General features: G+C 44.8%; 1 protein-coding gene across 1 annotated transcript; it reads right to left on the bottom strand.

Annotated features, from left to right (window-relative positions):
• Positions 1-13,300: 13,300 nt before the first annotated feature.
• On the bottom strand, positions 13,301-18,582 carry LOC132875359 (zinc finger and SCAN domain-containing protein 10). The gene is made up of 2 exons (XM_060912128.1): positions 17,737-18,582; positions 13,301-14,505 (listed from the first exon to the last, which is right to left on the bottom strand). Exons 1-2 carry the CDS (start codon positions 18,353-18,355, stop codon positions 13,784-13,786), a joined length of 1,341 nt encoding a protein of 446 aa, XP_060768111.1. The 5' UTR covers positions 18,356-18,582; the 3' UTR covers positions 13,301-13,783.

Here is an 18,582-nt window from a genome sequence, read left to right as displayed (position 1 = left end):
AGGCAAGCTGGAGCCTATCCCAGCTGACTATGGGTGAGAGGCGGGGTACACCCTGGACAAGTCACCAGGTTATCGCAGGGCTGACACACTGAGACAAACAACCATTCACACCTACGGTCAATTTAGAGTCACCAATTAGCCTAACCTGCATGTCTTTGGACTGTGGGGGAAACCGGAGCACCCGGAGGAAACCCACGCGGACACGGGGAGAACATGCAAACTCCACACAGAAAGGCCCTCGCCAGCCACGGGGCTCGAACCCAGACCTTCTTGCTGTGAGGCGACAGCGCTAACCACTACACCACCGTGCCACCCCAAGTCAAGTCATTAAAGAAAATTTCGAGTCCACTATTGATCCGAGTCAAGTCTGAGAACAAGACTCCAACCGCACCATTTGAAGGTGGTTGTTGCTGCCTTTATGTGAAAGCGTCTCTGTTACTGTGTTGGACTAACGTTACGGCTTGACTGCGCCATTTTAGTGAACAGGCTACAGATAAAAAGCTTGTTCATCACTCAGCAAGCCCCGCCCACTATCAACAGGGCAAATAACATGAGAGAGGGTTAACACTAGCTAGTTCATCGCTCAGCAAGCAAGCCCTGCTATCAATGGAGCACTGAACATAGCGTGTCACTTCCTTCTCTGGGTGGAGTCTGACCAAATGACAATTGAAGTTCGAGGTTGTCCCCGTCGTCTCCTCGATAGTTCTTCTACATATGGAACACATACTGTAGCAGTGCATTTTTTCCCCACTGCACGAGAAGTCTGTCTAAGCAAAGTGGACAATCCTAGGAGTGTTCTCTCCAGGCATTTTAGCGCCATTAATGTTAGTTTGTTCCTGAACATGACGTATGAACAGGTGAATGTGCATTCTCTTACACGAAATTAGTATAAAAATTAATGTAGATATAAATATCTTATGCCAAATTATTATGGTGTGTTACAAAAGATAAAGAAAAAATCCAAGTCCTCGTCTCCAGTTTACGAGTCCAAATGCAGTTCATGTACAAGTCCAAGTTAAGTCACAAGTCCTTAAAATTAGGACATGAGCCGGACTCGAGTCTGAATCCTGGACTCGAGTACTACAAGCCTGGTACACTATGGCTATGGATTAAAGTAAAAACTCCACACTAAAACACATTAAATAAATATGTTTATACATACTGAAATTTATCATGTGTTTAGTGATTCTGGTGCTAAAGTGCTAAATGGTTTTGTTATATCCTGTGAGAAGTTGATGGTTGTGTGTCGAGCTGATGTCACAGGGGAACACTGGGGCGAGCGCAGTTACAATGGGAAATGTCATTCGTGAATAATAATAACAATAATAATAATAATAATAATAATAATAATAGAAGTAGTGCAAATGTTGCATTTAAAGGTCATAGGCAATGGTCGGAGGTGAAACGTAGAATATCAACTTTATTGTCGAGAAGAACGACCCAAAAAGCGAATTCAATCTTCCTGGTGTCTAATTTGCACCCTAAAATTGAATAAAACGGTTAAAATATACTGTTTTGCGCAAGTTCCGAAGGTTTGTTTACATCTCACTTATGCGCACTTTCACCGCCAGGGGACCGTCGTCATGACGTCATTTAAGCCAAACAGACTGGGAGCAGCTCTGTGTTTACCTGCGAACCGAGCACACGTGTACGGACTTTGGTCGTGAGAGGTTGTGTAAAATGTCTGAAAGCGAGAGCGATTTTGAAGCAGGAACTCTCCAAATTGAATATCGAGAGGTGAAACCGTATATGCATGAACCTATGGCCGTTGCGAAGCAATCGGTGAATGTGGCTCACTGGTTTGACCGTGCGGCCTCGGAATCGGACAGCGACTCGGCCGACTCTGACCGCAGTGACCCCGGACCTCAGCAAGACTCGCGCCCAAACGATTTATCCTGGTAGTTATGACAAATTCTTACTTTCGTCATAATACTACAGTGGTGCTTGAAAGTTTGTGAACCCTTTAGAATTTTCTATATTTCTGCATAAATACGACCTAAACAACATCAGATTTTCACACAAGTCCTAAAAGTAGACAAAGAGAACCCAGTTAAACAAATGAGACAAAATATTATCCTTGGTCATTTATTTATTGAGGAAAATGATCCAATATTACATATCTGTGAGTGGCAAAAGTATGTGAACCTCTAGGATTAGCAGTTAATTTGAAGGTGAAATTTGAGTCAGGTGTTTTCAATCAGTGGGATGACAATCAGGTGTGAGTGGGCACCCTGTTTTATTTAAGGAACAGGGATCTATCAAAGTCTGATCTTCACAACACATGTTTGTGGAAGTGTATCATCGCACGAACAAAGGAGATTTCTGAGGACCTCAGAAAAAGTGTTGTTGATGCTCATCAGGCTGGAAACTGTTACAAAACCATTTCTAAAGAGTTTAGACTCCACCAATCCACAGTCAGACAGATTGTGTACAAATGGAGGAAATTCAAGACCATTGTTACCCTCCCCAGGAGTGGTCGACCAACAAAGATCGCTCCAAGAGCAACTGAAGGTCTCTCTCACATTGGCTAATGTTAATGTTCATGAGTCCACCATCAGGAGAACACTGAACAACAATGGTGTGCATGGCAGGGTTGCAAGGAGAAAGCCACTGCTCTCCAAAAAGAACATTGCTGCTCATTTGTAGTTTGCTAAAGATCATGTGGACAAGCCAGAAGGCTATTGGAAAATGTTTTGTGGATGGATGAGACCAAAATAGAACTTTTTAGTTTAAATGAGAAGTGTTATGTTTGGAGAAAGGAAAACACTGCATTCCAGCATAAGAACCTTATCCCATCTGTGAAGCATGGTGGTGGTAGTATCATGGTTTGGGCCTGTTTTGCTGCATCTGGGCCAGGACGGCTTGCCATCATTGATGGAACAATGAATTCTGAATTATACCAGCGAATTCTAAAGGAAAATGTCAGGACATCTGTCCATGAACTGAATCTCAAGAGAAGGTGGGTCATGAAGCAAGACAACAACCCTAAGCACACAAGTCGTTCTACCAAATAATGGTTAAAGAAGAATAAAGTTAATGTTTTGGAATGGCCAAGTCAAAGTCCTGACCTTAATCCAATCAAAATGTTGTGGAAGGACCTGAAGTGAGCAGTTCATGTGAGGAAACCCACCAACATCCCAGAGTTGAAGCTGTTCTGTACGGAGGAACGGGCTAAAATTCCTCCAAGCCGGTGTGCAGGACTGATCAACAGTTACTGGAAATGTTTAGTTGCAGTTATTGCTGCACAAGGGGGTCACACCAGATACTGAAAGCAAAGGTTCACATACTTTTGCCACTCACAGATATGTAATATTGGATCATTTTCCTCAATAAATAAATGACCAAGTATAATATTTTTGTCTCATTTGTTTAACTGGGTTCTCTTTGTCTACTTTTAGGACTTGTGTGAAAATCTGATGATGTTTTAGGTCATATTTATGCAGAATTATAGAAAATTCTAAAGGGTTCACAAACTTTCAAGCACCACTGTAAATAAGAGCCCTTTTGAAGAATAATTAAACCGCCCACCCTAGTGGATATAGGTAATGTTTACTTGACAGCACGCCGGTAGGCCACATTAGCCTACCATCCGCGGCATTTCCCGGTGTCAGTATATCTGGCCTGACATCTCATCTCATCTATCAATGATTTTTTTTCAACTACCGAGTATTTAAATGAAAAGTGGAAAAACTATACCCAATACTGAAAAACTCTGCAATCAAAAACTGCACGTAAATGAGGTTTATTTTTCAGTTACAGCAAAGGACAAAGTGAAGTCAAAGTGCCGAATGATCAAGTGTCAAACTACTCGTCATGAACATCCTGTGTTCATATGTTTTTGGTCTAGCATAAAGCCAATAATTTGTGGTCGCAGTTTGTATGAAACCTGCCAAACAGGGTTGGAAATGTACGGTATATACTTTTCTATTATTGCTGCAATTTCCTGTTCTAGGGATTTGTGCATAGGAGGTATTTTTAGTGTGAATATGCAGTCTCTTTTATGCCATTGAGGGATGAGTTTTCGTTGTTCGTGACACTTGTCGGAAGGAAATTCTCTTCCATATATACGTGGAATGTTTCAAAAGGTTTCCTGATCTTCACAGGTGTAGCTGTGGAAATTGTAGGGTAATGCCTACTGCAGCAGAGTGCAGATGTTATCATTTTTATCCATCAGTTGAATTTAGAATCCCTGAAGGTCATACTGTAAGTGTGTGGTGGAGGCCCAAGGATTCCAATCAAACTGCCTCGATATTGATGTTTTGGAGGTGACCTTCCTGGAGTACAACAAGGTTGAAGGTCCAGTTGGCGACAATGAGCCAAGACACGAGTGAGTATCGCAATCAGTGGGTTGTTTCAGATGAGGTATATTTTAAGTCATTAAGTGACAGAATCCGTGTCACTTGATTCTATTTTCAAAGCATTCAGGTACATGTCAACGATATTTAAAAAAATAAAGCACGAGATTTATTTCGATTCAATAAGATTTTATTACAATCCCTTTTTTGTTGTTGCATGAATGCCATCAGTCACTAGAAAGGGTCTGTCCTACTCTATCATGAGTGAAAACAAACTTTTACCCAATAAAGTTTTTTGTGCCCTTTTTATGCCCTGCAAAAAACATAATTTGGCGACCCCTATAAACTATAGGTGACCTAGCAATATGTAATCCATCAACTTAACATGACACCAGCAGATACTATAAAAGGGTAAGCCTATTTTGACAAGCGCCTGTCGACAGCTGGTATATTCACTTCAGGAAATATAAAGTCGTTCAAGCACTTCAAGCCCACATTGTATAAGGCACAATTGGCCGCCCACTGTTACAATAGGCTTATCACAATGTTTTGACAATACACCACCTGCTGTTCAGAGAGATTCAAGCTACATAACATTCATCAAAACAATACATAAAAACCAGGGGCGATTTCTCAGAGACAACAAGGGAAGCCAAGCCTCCCCTAAAATTCTCTCCCCAAACTGCGGCGTCTACGACGTTGAATTCTCATTAAAACAATAACTTGCATAACATAATATATGCCCAAGATTGTATTTATGTTCATAACTATCCTGTAACTTATTTGAGTGATGTCTGACAAACTTGCAGTTCGCTACGAGAATCATCTTTGCTGCCAGGCTGTAACCTTTCTTATTTCAATGGGCTCTATGGACTGGCAGCAGTGTTGCCAGATTGGGCGGTTTTAAGTGCATTTTGGCGGGTTTTGAATATATTTTGGGATGGAAAACGTCAGCAGTATCTGGCAACACTGACTGGCAGCCGGGTATCCGTTGCAGTCTACGAGACGGCTCTGAACAGCCAATTTCGGCTAGTTGTTATTGGTTAAAATCAACAAAATCGTCACTTCCAGGGAAGCCGGGCTTCTCTGGGACTAAACGAGACAGTGGGAGGGACAAGAAGCCGGGCTGATAAAGGATTATTGGAGGTAGTGTTTGAAAGACATGAGGAGGGTGGTACTTCGGCGAGGAACACGGAAGTATGATCAGTCAGTCCCTAGCGGATGTCGAGAAAGTGTAGTTGTGTGCCAAAGTGCTGTCCGAATTTCTTTTCATATAAACGTTTCTTCTCATTGATGTCTCTGTACATTACTATGTACAGTGGTGCTTGAAAGTTTGTGAACCCTTTAGAATTTTCTATATTTCTGCATAAATATGACCGAAAACATCATCAGATTTTCACACAAGTCCTAAAAGTAGATAAAGAGAACCCAGTCAAACAAATGAGGCAAAAATATTATACTTGGTCATTTATTTATTGAGGGCGGCACGGTGGTGTAGTGGTTAGCGCTGTCGCCTCACAGCAAGAAGGTCCTGGGTTCGAGCCCCGGGGCCGGCGAGGGCCTTTCTGTGTGGAGTTTGCATGTTCTCCCCGTGTCCGCGTGGGTTTCCTCCGGGTGCTCCGGTTTCCCCCACAGTCCAAAGACATGCAGGTTAGGTTAACTGGTGACTCTAAATTGAGCGTAGGTGTGAATGTGAGTGTGAATGGTTGTCTGTGTCTATGTGTCAGCCCTGTGATGACCTGGCGACTTGTCCAGGGTGTACCCCGCCTTTCGCCCGTAGTCAGCTGGGATAGGCTCCAGCTTGCCTGCGACCCTGTAGAAGGATAAAGCGGCTAGAGATAATGAGATGAGATTTATTTATTGAGGAAAATGATCCAATATTACATATCTGTGAGTGGCAAAAGTATGTGAACCTTTGCTTTCAGTATCTGGTGTGACCCCCTTGTGCAGCAATAACTGCAACTAAACGTTTGCGGTAACTGTTGATCAGTCCCGCACACCGGCTTGGAGGAATTTTAGCCCATTCCTCTGTACAGAACAGCTTCAACTCTGGGATGTTGGTGGGTTTCCTCACATGAACTGCTCGCTTCAGGTCCTTCCACAATATTTTGATTGGATTAAGGTCAGGACTTTGACTTGGCCATTCCAAAACATTAACTTTATTCTTCTTTAACCATTCTTTGGTAGAACAACTTGTGTGCCTAGGGTCGTTGTCTTGCTGCATGACCCACCTTCTCTTGAGATGGACAGATGTCCTGACATTTTCCTTTAGAATTCGCTGGTATAATTCAGAATTCATTGTTCCAGCAATGATGGCAAGCTGTCCTGGCCCAGATGCAGCAAAACAGGCCCAAACCATGATACTACCACCACCATGTTTCACAGATGGGATAAGGTTCTTATGCTGGAATGCAGTGTTTTCCTTTCTCCAAACATAACGCTTCTCATTTAAACCAAAAAGTTCTATTTTGGTCTCATCTGTCCACAAAACATTTTCAATAGCCTTCTGGCTTGTCCACGTGATCTTTAGCAAACTACAGATGAGCAGCAATGTTCTTTTTGGAGAGCAGTGACTTTCTCCTTGCAACCCTGCCATGCACACCATTGTTGTTCAGTGTTCTCCTGATGGTGGACTCATGAACATTAACATAGGCCAATGTGAGAGAGGCCTTCAGTTGCTTAGAAGTTACCCTGAGGTCCTTTGTGACCTCGCCGACTATTACACACCTTGCTCTTGGAGTGATCTTTGTTGGTCGACCACTCCTGGGGAGGGTAACAATGGTCTTGAATTTCCTCCATTTGTTCACAATGTGTCTGACTGTGGATGGGTGGAGTCCAAACTCTTTAGAGATGGTTTTGTAACCTTTTCCAGCCTGATGAGCATCAACAACGCTTTTTCTGAGGTCCTCAGAAATCTCCTTTGTTTGTGCCATGATACACTTCCACAAACATGTGTTGTGAAGATCAGATGTTGATAGATCCCTGTTTTTTAAATAAAACAGGGTGCCTACTCACACCTGATTGTCATCCCACTGATTGAAAACACCTGACTCTAATTTCACCTTCAAATTAACTGCTAATCCTAGGGGTTCACATACTTTTGCCACTCACAGATATGTAATATTGGATCATTTTGCTCAATAAGTAAATGACCAAGTATAATATTTTTGTCTCATTTGTTTAACTGGGTTCTCTTTATCTAATTTTAGGACTTGTGTGAAAATCTGATGATGTTTTCGGTCATATTTATGCAGAAATATAGAAAATTCTAAAGGGTTCACAAACTTTCAAGCACCACTGTAAATAAATGTAAATATTACTCGTTGTGCTCTGTTAACTTTCATCCATTCTATCAGTTTGATCATTCATGAATTCACTCGTTTATTTCATTTGTAGTTCAATCTGGTTGTAGGCTAGCTTGAGCCTTATTGGGATCTGCAGTGCTAGCTGCTAACAGAAATTGGTGAAGTCTCTGGAAAGCACAACCAGCTGGTATGACAGGGTCACAGACCATTTTCTGGAAAAGGAGCAGAGGGCAGAATTTGTGTATAAATAGTGTTCATGTTCATGAATCTGAAGTGTGTATATTGTTCAGTAATGTTAAGAGAATGGTGGGCTCTGTGTTATAGGTTATACCTGGGTATAATATTCAAGGTTCTGTGTGTTGCATAGCCTACCTGGTTATGAATTTCCAGACTGTGTTGCAGAAGATGTTCAAGGATGTGTTGCACAGCTGGGTGTTGTGTTAAAGACTCTGTGTTGCATATCAGGGTATGATGTTCAAGGCTCTTCGTTGAATAGCCAGTGATTTTTGGATGTTTGATATTTTTGATTAAGGATATGAGGCACTAGCCTGGCAAGCCAGACTATAACATGAAATGTACAAGCAAAAATACTTTCTGCCACTAGGTAGGGTTGTCTAGTTCACTGTGCTAATGGGGCACACTTTTCTATGCTTTGATGTCCAGCCTACAGGTTTTACGATGAATGCGTAAAATGGGCTTCCCCTGTTTTAAAAACCAGCAGCCACCACTGATAAAAACTATTTACATGGGTTTGGCAGAAGTTTGGGATTTATGCATACATGTCAACCTATACGGAATGTCCGTATTTTATACGGATTTGATTCAATAAATGTAGTATACGGGCGTATAAATAAAGTTATATGGATTCTTTAAAAAAAACTTCAATATTTATTTAGAGCTATAATCAATTCCCATGATGATAAAAGTGCACATAACATTTACAAACGTACTGTACACCACAGACAGCCAGTAAAGAGTCTTATGAAATCGCGCGTTATCTTGTGGTAGCGAGACTTTGTTCCACTTTTGATCATGCGCACACCGCATTGCAAGAATCCCGCCAACCGTGAAGTCATAGACATATAAACATAGACACCGCCTTCTGCGTAGAATCATACGTCATCCTCGCCGCCATATTGGATGTGGCAAAGTGGAGATTCTTCAACCGTCTCTGGTATAGCGCCTAGACAGTAGCCGAGAATAAAGATGCCTCATTCATGTGCTGCGTTTAACTGTACCAACAGGTTTACCGTCCAAACGGGATCACATGGGATTACCTTTCACAGGTGAGACTGGAAAAATACTTTTCATTGTATTTGGTCATTATAACGTAATTTTACGAACAGATTTTCCTGACTTTGTAGCTAATATGAAGTCTCGCGCATAATAGCCGCTCGGTGAAACCTGTCTCCAAACAACGAAGTATTTCCTTCGTAACTACGCTGATAACACTTTGTGTTTTTGTCAAACATTGGAGCTTTGTATTCATTCTGAAGGTTTATTGTTCTTAATATTGAATAAAAAGTAACTGGGATATATCATTGTTAATTATCATTCAAATTTTAGGTAAATTATTTTAATTTGCATCTTATACGGATTTTATAAGGGAAATACGGATTTTGGACGTTGGTTATACAGGTTTGATTGACCAAAGGTTGACATGTATGTTTATGGTAAGAACTGAATCTAAACTGCACCCATAATCACTCATATATTTGATATCGTTTACAAAGAAACTTTTCACTCTCCAATTTCAGTGTGTATCGGTATCTGGCATACCGGAGATTCGCACGATGGATCTGGCGAATCCTGGGCAAGAAGGTTCGACGACCACTACCAGCCTGTGCTGTCATGGCAATAAGAGAGAGGTTCCAAAGTGCCGAGTACACTGGATTCAAATACCCCGACTTATAACAAGTTTGTGTTGGGGCTCAACTGAAGTGAAATACCTTATGAAGTTATGAACATTTAGTAGAAGTAGATCAGTGTCATTGTGTAAGTGAAAAATTTCCAGTTCGGTTAAGGTAAAACATGAAGGTTTTATTACATGAAGGTTTTAAACATGGCTTTATATTATTGTGCATTGTTCTAGTGAATAAATTTCACGAGTTGTTGAATGTGCCCTGATGTTGGAGAACTGTTACTGTAAAACGTGAAGATTTGAATAAAGAACACCAGTCAGTGAAAATAATTCAGTTCTTGTGAAATCGGCTTTGATGGTGGAGAACAGTTGTGGTTTTGTCCTTCCGCTCGTACTGGTCACAAACTGACACAGGTGGCTGATCAACCAGGTCCTTGGCTCGTGTGTAGCTAGGATATGGCTGTCTCAGTTGCGTAATTTCTTCCAGAACCTGACAAAATTTGCAAATTTTACTTAGTAATGACAAATATTTTTACAATTAGGAGGTTCATTTCATTTATTTAACCACTTATATATATATATATATATATATATATATATATATATTTGGGGCGGCACGGTGGTGTAGTGGTTAGCGCTGTCGCCTCACAGCAAGAAGGTCCTGGGTTCGAGCCCCGGGGCCGGCGAGGGCCTTTCTGTGCGGAGTTTGCATGTTCTCCCCGTGTCCGCGTGGGTTTCCTCCGGGTGCTCCGGTTTCCCCCACAGTCCAAAGACATGCAGGTTAGGTTAACTGGTGACTCTAAATTGACCGTAGGTGTGAATGTGAGTGTGAATGGTTGTCTGTGTCTATGTGTCAGCCCTGTGATGACCTAGCGACTTGTCCAGGGTGTACCCCGCCTTTCGCCCGTAGTCAGCTGGGATAGGCTCCAGCTTGCCTGCGACCCTGTAGAAGGATAAAGCGGCTAGAGATGATGAGATGAGATGAGATATATATATATATTTTTTTTTTTTGCTGGAGAGAAACGTACAGGGCTAATTTTCAACAATTCAATAATAACATATACCAGGACATTTAATGGGGCCACCCACTGATGCACACACATAATCCTTATAATAGAACGTGGATTCGTTTATATTGCTAATATAATTTATTGCTAACAGTAATACAAGCATTTTATTATTTATAGCCGACTCTAAGCGAGGAAATATCCCTTTGACTACGTTCAGACTGCACCCTGAAACGACCCATATCCGATTTTTTTGCCCATATGCGACCTGTATCCGATTTGTTATTGACAATCTGAACGACACAGATCCGATTTTTTTCCACATGCGACCCAGGCCGCTTGGATATGTGGTCCTAATTCCGATGCATATCCGTTATTTTCACATGCGACTGCAGTCTGACCGGACAGGTCGCATTCATGTGACCTACACGTCATCAACAAGAGACAAACGTCACTATTCTGCGTTGGCTAATCCCGCCTCTTTGGTGGAAAACAACAACATTTGGACAGTTTTCAGAATTTAAATAGACTTTTATAGAATTGATCAAGCTAATGGTGGATTTGGTAGGGACCTGGATGTTGATCTGTTAGCCTGATTAAATAAAACAGTTTCTATAACTGATTTATAACTTAAACCATCCTGTATTACAAGATTATAAGATTGTTCTGGAAATTGCCAGTAATTTGACACCTTCGGTCTCATTAGTCTGCTGCCCACATTAATCAGATTATTGTGTGAGTTCCGCCGCCGCCACAAAAACCACATCGCCAGGTCTCGTCTCATCTCCATGCTTCACTTGCAAACTTGAAGAGTGCGCATTTTTTTTGTTTACATATTACGTAGATGTGCTTATTACGTGTCAATTTGCACATGCGGGACACTTTTGGGTCGTTTTCCGTTCATATTGGAGATCGCATACGAGTCTCATATAATTGGTAATGTGAACGGCCTAACAAAAAAATCGGATTTCACAACAAATCGGATATGGGTCGTTTCAGGTTGCAGTCTGACCGTAGTGTTTGTCTCATTTCCACAATGACTGTACAGGATCCCTCAGGATTCTTGACTTGTCAATTGCAAGCAAAAGTAAAAATGTTTACCTCCAATCTTCTCCTTTTTGCCTGAGCGTCGCTGCTCCGTTTCTTCTTTGACTGCTTGATTTTGTGTTCGAATTTTGTCGGACCAACGTCAGGTTTGAGCCTTCTCTGTCCGACACCAATACCTAAACTCTCCAACAGATGGGGATTCTTCAGAAATGAATCGTTGTCGAAGTGATCGGAGCACAGAGTGGCATATTTACCCGGCTGCCAACCCTCTCGCTTCATGCGCACAATCCACTCTCTCCGCCTCTCTCGGAAAAAGGTAAAAACTTCTTCCTGAACCGGTCCCGTTGTTACAGTTCACTGCACAACAATAAGGCATGGGGGGTTTGTCTTTGGAAATTCCCGAACGCACGTCTGCACTCAAGCCAAACGGCAATGCAAATACACGGAAGTGGACTCAATTCAAGCGGTTTGTTGGTCTTGAATGACGTCACGCGCCGAGTGGTCACGAAAATCGCCAAACAGAAATTCGCCGCGATCTGCGCTAACTTATTTTAATTATTACTTATTAACAATACTTCTTGGGACCAGAAGAAAATTACAGAGAGTTTTTTTGACATATAAAGTTTCAAATGTGCATAAATTGAAAACTGTTGCCTTTAAAGCAGCTATATGAAGGAAGCCATGGCCTAATGGTTCAAGAAACAGCTTCGGAACTAAAAGGTCGCCGGTTTGATTCCCTGGACCAGCAGGAATGGCTGAAGTGCCCTTGAACAAAGCACCTAACCCCTAACTGCTCCCTGTGGGTATATCAGGGTCTTGTTGTACGTCACTCCGGAGAAGAGCACCTGCTAAAAATATATGAAGCAGTTGTGTTAAGCCCCGGGGCCGGTGAGGGCCTTTCTGTGCGGAGTTTGCATGTTCTCCCCGTGTCCGCGTGGGTTTCCTCCGGGTGCTCCGGTTTCCCCCACAGTCCAAAGACATGCAGGTTAGGTTAACTGGTGACTCTAAATTGACCGTAGGTGTGAGTGTGAGTGTGAATGGTTGTCTGTGTCTATGTGTCAGCCCTGTGATGACCTGGCGACTTGTCCAGGGTGTACCCCGCCTTTCGCCCGTAGTCAGCTGGGATAGGCTCCAGCTTGCCTGCGACCCTGTAGAACAGGATAAAGCGGCTAGAGATAATGAGATGAGTTAAGTTAGCGATCTCGGATATGACGAGCGTGATGCTTTGGAAGCGGATCTGTTTGAGCAGAGCGTACACAGACGAAGAGATCTAAAGGACTGCATCGCTCTCTTTACATAGAGATGAACTGAAGGCTAACTCCCACTGTACCAGTATCAGCAGGTAGAAGAAGAGGCCTTTATTTGTCATGTATACATGACAGCAGAGTGAAATTCTTTTCATTTCTGCACATCACAGCTTGTTAGGAAGTTAGGGTCAGGGCACAGGGTCAGCCATGATACAGTGCCCCTGGAGCAGAGGCTTAAGACCCTTTAGGGCCACCGCTACCCAAAATAGTCCAACAGACCAAGTCAACTCAGAATTTCATTATGAAATAAATCTCATTCGTGGTGGATTTTTAAAACTACATCTGGACAATTTGCCTCACACCATACAATATGATGCAAGTAAGGTAAGCCTGCTGAGGGGTAAAACGTTAATTTTTTTCTCCTTCCTTCCACTTTAGTGTATTGCAGGATCCGTGGTTCTCAAGCATGATGAAATTGCCAGTTAAAAATAACTCTCTCTCTCGATTGCTTTTTAAAACAGGTGTAATGCGACCAAAATTCAGTCAAGTGAGATTTTAATATCATCAGCATTTCAAGCAATATCATGCCACAAAGCACATTAAAGCTACAATCAGTATATTTGATGAATCACTGGTTGCCATAGACACAATAAAACGAAGGCATTACTATTTTCATTTGCCGTTTCACTCCACACTGGGACTAAAATGCTCCTATAGACCGTACATACAGCTCATTTTAATCTCTGTCTTTCTTCACAGTAGACTTGTTTTAGTTGTTTATATACATTATTTGTGCAGTTTCACCGCTTAAAGCTGCGGTAAGCAAATTTTAATTCGGACCGTTTTCGGTAACATTTGTTAACATTCCAGTCTCTCTCTCCCTCTGCGGCTTTGCATTACGATACAGCATGTACGACAGCTTTAAATGAGCCTGAACATTCATTGCTACTACTATGACTCGTTTGCAGCAGATTTTAACTTTTTGACCTCAGGGACATAGTAGTTCAGGAGGCTTGAGCACTCAGACCAGATCCAGAGACTGGGAGTTGATGTGTGGCCAGGTGTAGGAGGCTGCAGCCGGGAGGATGGAGAGGGCAGGGTGGGCGGGCGGAGCGGCAGAGGTGGGCGAGTGTTTGAGCCGGTGCTTTTTGAGCTGACCCAGCTCGCGGAAACAGCAGCCACACTGAGCACAGCGGTACGGCCGCTCTCCTGTGTGGATTCGCTGGTGCTTGTGCAGACTGTCCAAGTGGCGGAAACGCTTCTCGCAGTAGCGGCAGGGGTACGGCCGCTCGCCCGTGTGGATGCGCTGGTGCGTCTTCAGGCAGTAGAAGCGGCGGAAGCCTCGGCCGCAGATGTTACAGCGGTGCACTTTATCAGTCGCCTCAACGGGTGGCATCAACCCCGGCGGTGCCTCCACGTCCCCAGCAGACACGGGAGGCGAGATGATCTGGGGTTGAGCGTTCAAACAGGAAGCGGAGGCCGCAACGACAGGCGGAGGGTCTAAAGGCTGGACTTCAGATTCGTCTTCGATTTTCACTGAGTTCTGCTTGAGCTCCTCGCTTGCATCCATCACCTGAATGAGGCTCAGCTCGTTGACGTTACCTGCTGGAGCGCCCATCTCAAACTCGAACCTCCCAACGTCGCAGGGTTCATCAGGGGCCTTCGTGGACGAACCTGCAGCGTCTTGCTCCTCCTGATGTACTCTCCCAAAATCCTGCACTGCACCTGCAGAGGACTTATAATCTACAACAGACAGAGAGGGAAATAAAAATCATACACAAATCTGCAAACAGCCATTTTATAAAGTTCTTATTAGATTCCCATGATTTTCCCCCAGGGGGCGGCACAGTGGTGTAGTGGTTAGCGCTGTCGCCTCACAGCAAGAAGGTCCTGGGTTCGAGCCCCGTGGCCGGCGAGGGCCTTTCTGTGTGGAGTTTGCATGTTCTCCCCGTGTCCGCGTGGGTTTCCTCCGGGTGCTCCGGTTTCCCCCACAGTCCAAAGACATGCAGGTTAGGTTAACTGGTGACTCTAAATTGACCGTAGGTGTGAATGTGAGTGTGAATGGTTGTTTGTGTCGATGGCCAAGTTTACATTAGACCGTATCTGTCTCGTTTTCTTCGCGGATGCACTGTCCGTTTACATTAAAACGCCTGGAAACGCCAGGAAACGGGAATCCGCCAGGGTCCACGTATTCAATCCAGATCGTGTCTGGTCCGGTGCTGTGTAAACATTGAGAATACGCGGATACGCTGTGCTGAGCTCTAGCTGGCGTCGTCATTGGACAACGTCACTGTGACATCCACCTTCCTGATTCGCTGGCGTTGGTCATGTGACGCGACTGCTGAAAAACGGCGCGGACTTCCGCCTTGTATCACCTTTCATTAAAGAGTATAAAAGTATGAAAATACTGCAAATACTGATGCAAATACTGCCCATTGTGTAGTTATGATTGTCTTTAGGCTTGCCATCCTTCCACTTGCAAGTGGTAAGTGATGTGCGCTGGGATCACACACACAGCGGCTCAGTCCCGAATCACTGCTCGTGCGCTTCACTCGCGCGCTCTGTGAGCTGCGCAGGGCCGGAGTGCGCACCCTCCAGAGGGCACTCGCTGTTCAGGGCGGAGTGATTTGGAGCGCAGCCGCTGAGGAGGAAGCGATGAGCCGCACTGACACATTTCAACTTACGTGCCGAATTAGTCATGCGATTAGCGTATCCGTGTATTGGCGTTGCTGTGTGCACGCTAATCGTTTTTAAAAACGCTAATCTGATCATCCGCTGATACGGTCTAATGTAAACCCCACCTATGTGTCAGCCCTGTGATGACCTGGCGACTTGTCCAGGGTGTACCCCGCCTTTCGCCCGTAGTCAGCTGGGATAGGCTCCAGCTCGCCTGCGACCCTGTAGAACAGGATGAAGCGGCTAGAGATAATGAGATGAGATTTTCCCCCAAACTGCTCTGTACATTAATCCAAAGGTGTGAGTTAGATAAACACCACGGCCCACTTTTTCTACAAACAGAACTTGTGCGCCTTACAGCGTTTCAGGTTCGTAATTCTGTAAGTTTATCATGTGGGTACTTTGATGTCCAAGACAAGCGTCTTTCAGGATAATCTTATCTAATGGATTGGTCAATCCGGTTATGGTGTCTGAAGTTGCTTTTATGTTTTGCACTGGAGCTGCAATGCTGCTGCTGCTGCTTACTGCGACCAGATAAACATTGTGCAACCATCACAGACATGTTCATGTGGTTTCTCACTGTGGACAGAGTCACATGAATTACTGCCCCCCCCATTATCAGACTCATGTAGATGTGGCCAACAGTCTACAAACTGATTTTAAACAAAAACAAATTCTGGACTCTGGAGGAGTCGGATGACGTTTAAGGCGAGTGTGTCTGTAAAAGGTTCTCAATTGTCCAGGTCATCGTAAACCATTGGTGCTAAAGAAGACAACTGGACTTGCTTGAAATTCTTGAAGATGTTTCACCTCTCATCCGAAAGGCTTCTTCAGTTCTGTCTGACTAACGAGGAGTTCCAGGTGTTTATCCTCTAGTGGACCAAAAGCAACCCTAAAGGCCTCTGCATGCTCTTGCGACAAGGCTTTCGCAGATAGCTTTTCGCAGACAGTTGTAATTTATCGTTGAGCGGGGAGTAAAGGCGTGCGCGATGTTATTCACCGGCACAACACAAGGGGGCGCAAAGTCGCTAGGAGTAGTTGGTGGGTGTGGTTAGTGGAGTGTTTATCCTCCGGTTACTTATAATGACTAGAACTGGAGTCGTATAGATGTACGTACTTCCTCAATCAACCGCTCTTCATGCTGCTCCATCTTCGCTCATGTTTTTAAAAATGCCGGTCGTGAAAACAAACCAAACCGGGAAAGTAGGGAAGCGGAAGTGCGTGTACAGCGGATGTAGAGTGGACCAATCAGAGCCCTCTTGTCTGCGACGCTGTCCGCGAGGCTTCTGCGGTGGTCACAATTTTTGGGAGGTGCGCGCAGAGCGTCTGCGAAGGTGGGGGGGCTACGCAGACACTGTCTGCGACGCTATCTGCGAGGACTGCGTTGTCAGCATAAATTGGCCTTAAGGAGTCGTTGACCCTCTCAGTCATCCTGTAGATGTTAGGGTCACTGGAGGCTGGGTGTGAACGGTGTTGGCAACCTAGAGTATCGTTAAGGTGATCTGTGGGTCGTTGGCTCTCTCTGCCACCATGTGAGTCATTGAAATCAGTTGAGTCTTGGAGAGGATCAACGACCCATGTGACCTCGACAACTCTCCTTAGGGTTGTTTTCGATCCACTAGAGGATAAACACCTGGAACGCCTCACTAGTCAGACAGAACTGAAGAAGCCTTCCGGATGGGAGGTGAAACTTCTTCAAGAATTTCAAGCATGTCCTTTAGTGTGCACAGTGCTAAATTGGGCGGAGCAGAGCGGTGGTGTAGTGGTTAGCACGGTCGCCTCACAGCAAGAAGGTTCTGGGCTCGAGCCCAGCAGCCAGCAGGGGCCTTTCTGTGTGGAGTTTGCATGTTCTCCCCATGTCTGCGTGGGTTTCCCCCAAAGACATGCAGGTTAGGTTAATATGGGACGGCCTTGGGCTGAGGTGCTCTTGAGCGAGGCACCGAACTCCCAACTGCTCCCCAGGCGCTGTTAGCATGGCTGCCCACCGCTCTGGGCATGTGTGTGTTCACTGCTTCAGATGAGTAAAACGCAGAGAGGGATTTCACAAGTGTGTGATGAATAAAGTTGTGCCTTCTTTCATGAACCTTTGAAAGAAAGCGCAGCAGCAGCGCCAAACTTCAGCCAGTAAAACTTGTTGAGGCTGATCTGCTGCATTTGGGATACATTGTGTACTTTCACACCCCGTCATGAGTCACGCCATGGGTCACACCCTTGGGAGAAACAAACAAAACAGACAGACAGACAGACAGTCTGTCTCGCGATGACGTGGTTGCGAACTGACTCGCCCCGACTACGCACCCTTATCCATCACTCCTTCTTCGGAGATGTAAAACTGATCTTCTGTTGGATCTTCGGTTCTGGTCTGGACCGAATCAGGTTCCAACGGGGATCGGTTCGGAGTGTCGGTGATGAAGCACGCGCTGTTGGTGGCACGCATCCTCTTTCGGTTGACGACGCCCCGGGGCCAGTCGGACTGCACCGTGGGTAAGCACAGGCCCACACTCGGCACTGTTTTAGCGCCGTGACTCCTTCCAGACGAGCTCCTGAAGCCTTTGAGATGAGCTGGTTCTCTGGTATCTGGAGCCCCTTCTGAGGAGAACTGGAGCTCCTCGGCGCCGGTGTTGCTGCACGGTGGTCGGTTCCGGTTTAACAGCAAGCACTGCTTGATGTTCTTCTCAGCGGCGGTCATGTAATACCGCACCGCCTTCAGCTCGCTCTCGGACACCTCGAGCCTCTCGCGCAGCGTCCGGTTCTCGCGCTGGGACTCTGCGGCGGCGTCGCGCGCCTCGGTCAGCCTCGCGCCCACAATCCGCGCCGTTTCCTTGAGCACCGAGTCCACCGCGCACCTCACCGCCTGGTCGATCGTCGAGGCGAGCTCGTACTTCAGGAACGACACGCTGATCCCATCTAAAGCCATGATTCCTGCCGAGATTTCAGTGGAACCGGAACCGGAACCTCAGAGGACGAGCCAGATAAACGCCAGCGGCTGACTAGATCTTCGTTTCTCAAATATTCCCTTCCTGACTCGGCGGGAAATCAGTTTAAAAGCTTCATTTTTAATCTTCGTCGATACAGGAAATAAGTTTAAATAAAAACACACCCCAAAAACGCGGAGTTTTAAAATGTTTATTCAGCGTAAACAAA

Source organism: Neoarius graeffei, chromosome 28 (genome assembly GCF_027579695.1).
Source record: "Neoarius graeffei isolate fNeoGra1 chromosome 28, fNeoGra1.pri, whole genome shotgun sequence".
Lineage (NCBI taxonomy): Eukaryota > Metazoa > Chordata > Actinopteri > Siluriformes > Ariidae > Neoarius > Neoarius graeffei.
This window is presented reverse-complemented; position numbering and strand designations above follow the sequence as displayed.

Bases quoted from the DNA above. Each gene is read 5' to 3' on its own strand.
- LOC132875359 (XM_060912128.1), bottom strand. From the start codon at position 18,355: ATGGCTTTAGATGGGATCAGCGTGTCGTTCCTGAAGTACGAGCTCGCC. The intron at 14,506-17,736 runs GTGCGTAGTCGG...TGTCTGTTGTAG, and splicing joins AGAAGGAGTGATGGATAAGG to ATTATAAGTCCTCTGCAGGT.